At 23.0% G+C, this 300-nt stretch overlaps 1 protein-coding gene across 1 annotated transcript; it reads right to left on the bottom strand.

Annotated features, from left to right (window-relative positions):
- Window positions 1-300, bottom strand: PRSY57_0014100C (hypothetical protein; the record flags this gene model as incomplete). Its single annotated transcript, XM_020114217.1, has 1 exon — window positions 1-300. A coding segment is annotated over one exon (300 nt), but the record flags the coding sequence as incomplete, so codon positions are not given.

Raw genomic sequence — 300 nt, 5'->3', positions numbered from 1 at the left:
TATCCAAAAGGATATTTTTAAAGTATTCATCGTTTTTTAATATATCACCATCCAATTTTTTTTTTATAGGCATATAAAATTTTTTCTCTTCCCCCATAATTTTATTATATTCTACATGTTTTGCATTTTCTTCATTTTTTTCACTTCCTTTGGGATTATAAATTTTTAACGAATTATCGAACATTTTTTTGTTCTCTAAATATACTTTCATTTGCTTTACAAAATGTTTATCTTTAATAATTATATACAACCCTATTTTTACACACTTCTCATCAAAGCAAAACGAACTTTTTTCAATGT

The sequence above is a fragment of the Plasmodium reichenowi genome, assembly GCF_001601855.1.
Source record: "Plasmodium reichenowi strain SY57 chromosome Unknown, whole genome shotgun sequence".
NCBI classification, from domain to species: domain Eukaryota; phylum Apicomplexa; class Aconoidasida; order Haemosporida; family Plasmodiidae; genus Plasmodium; species Plasmodium reichenowi.
The sequence above is the reverse complement of the archived record's forward strand: the minus strand, read 5'-3'. Positions and strand labels throughout refer to the sequence as shown.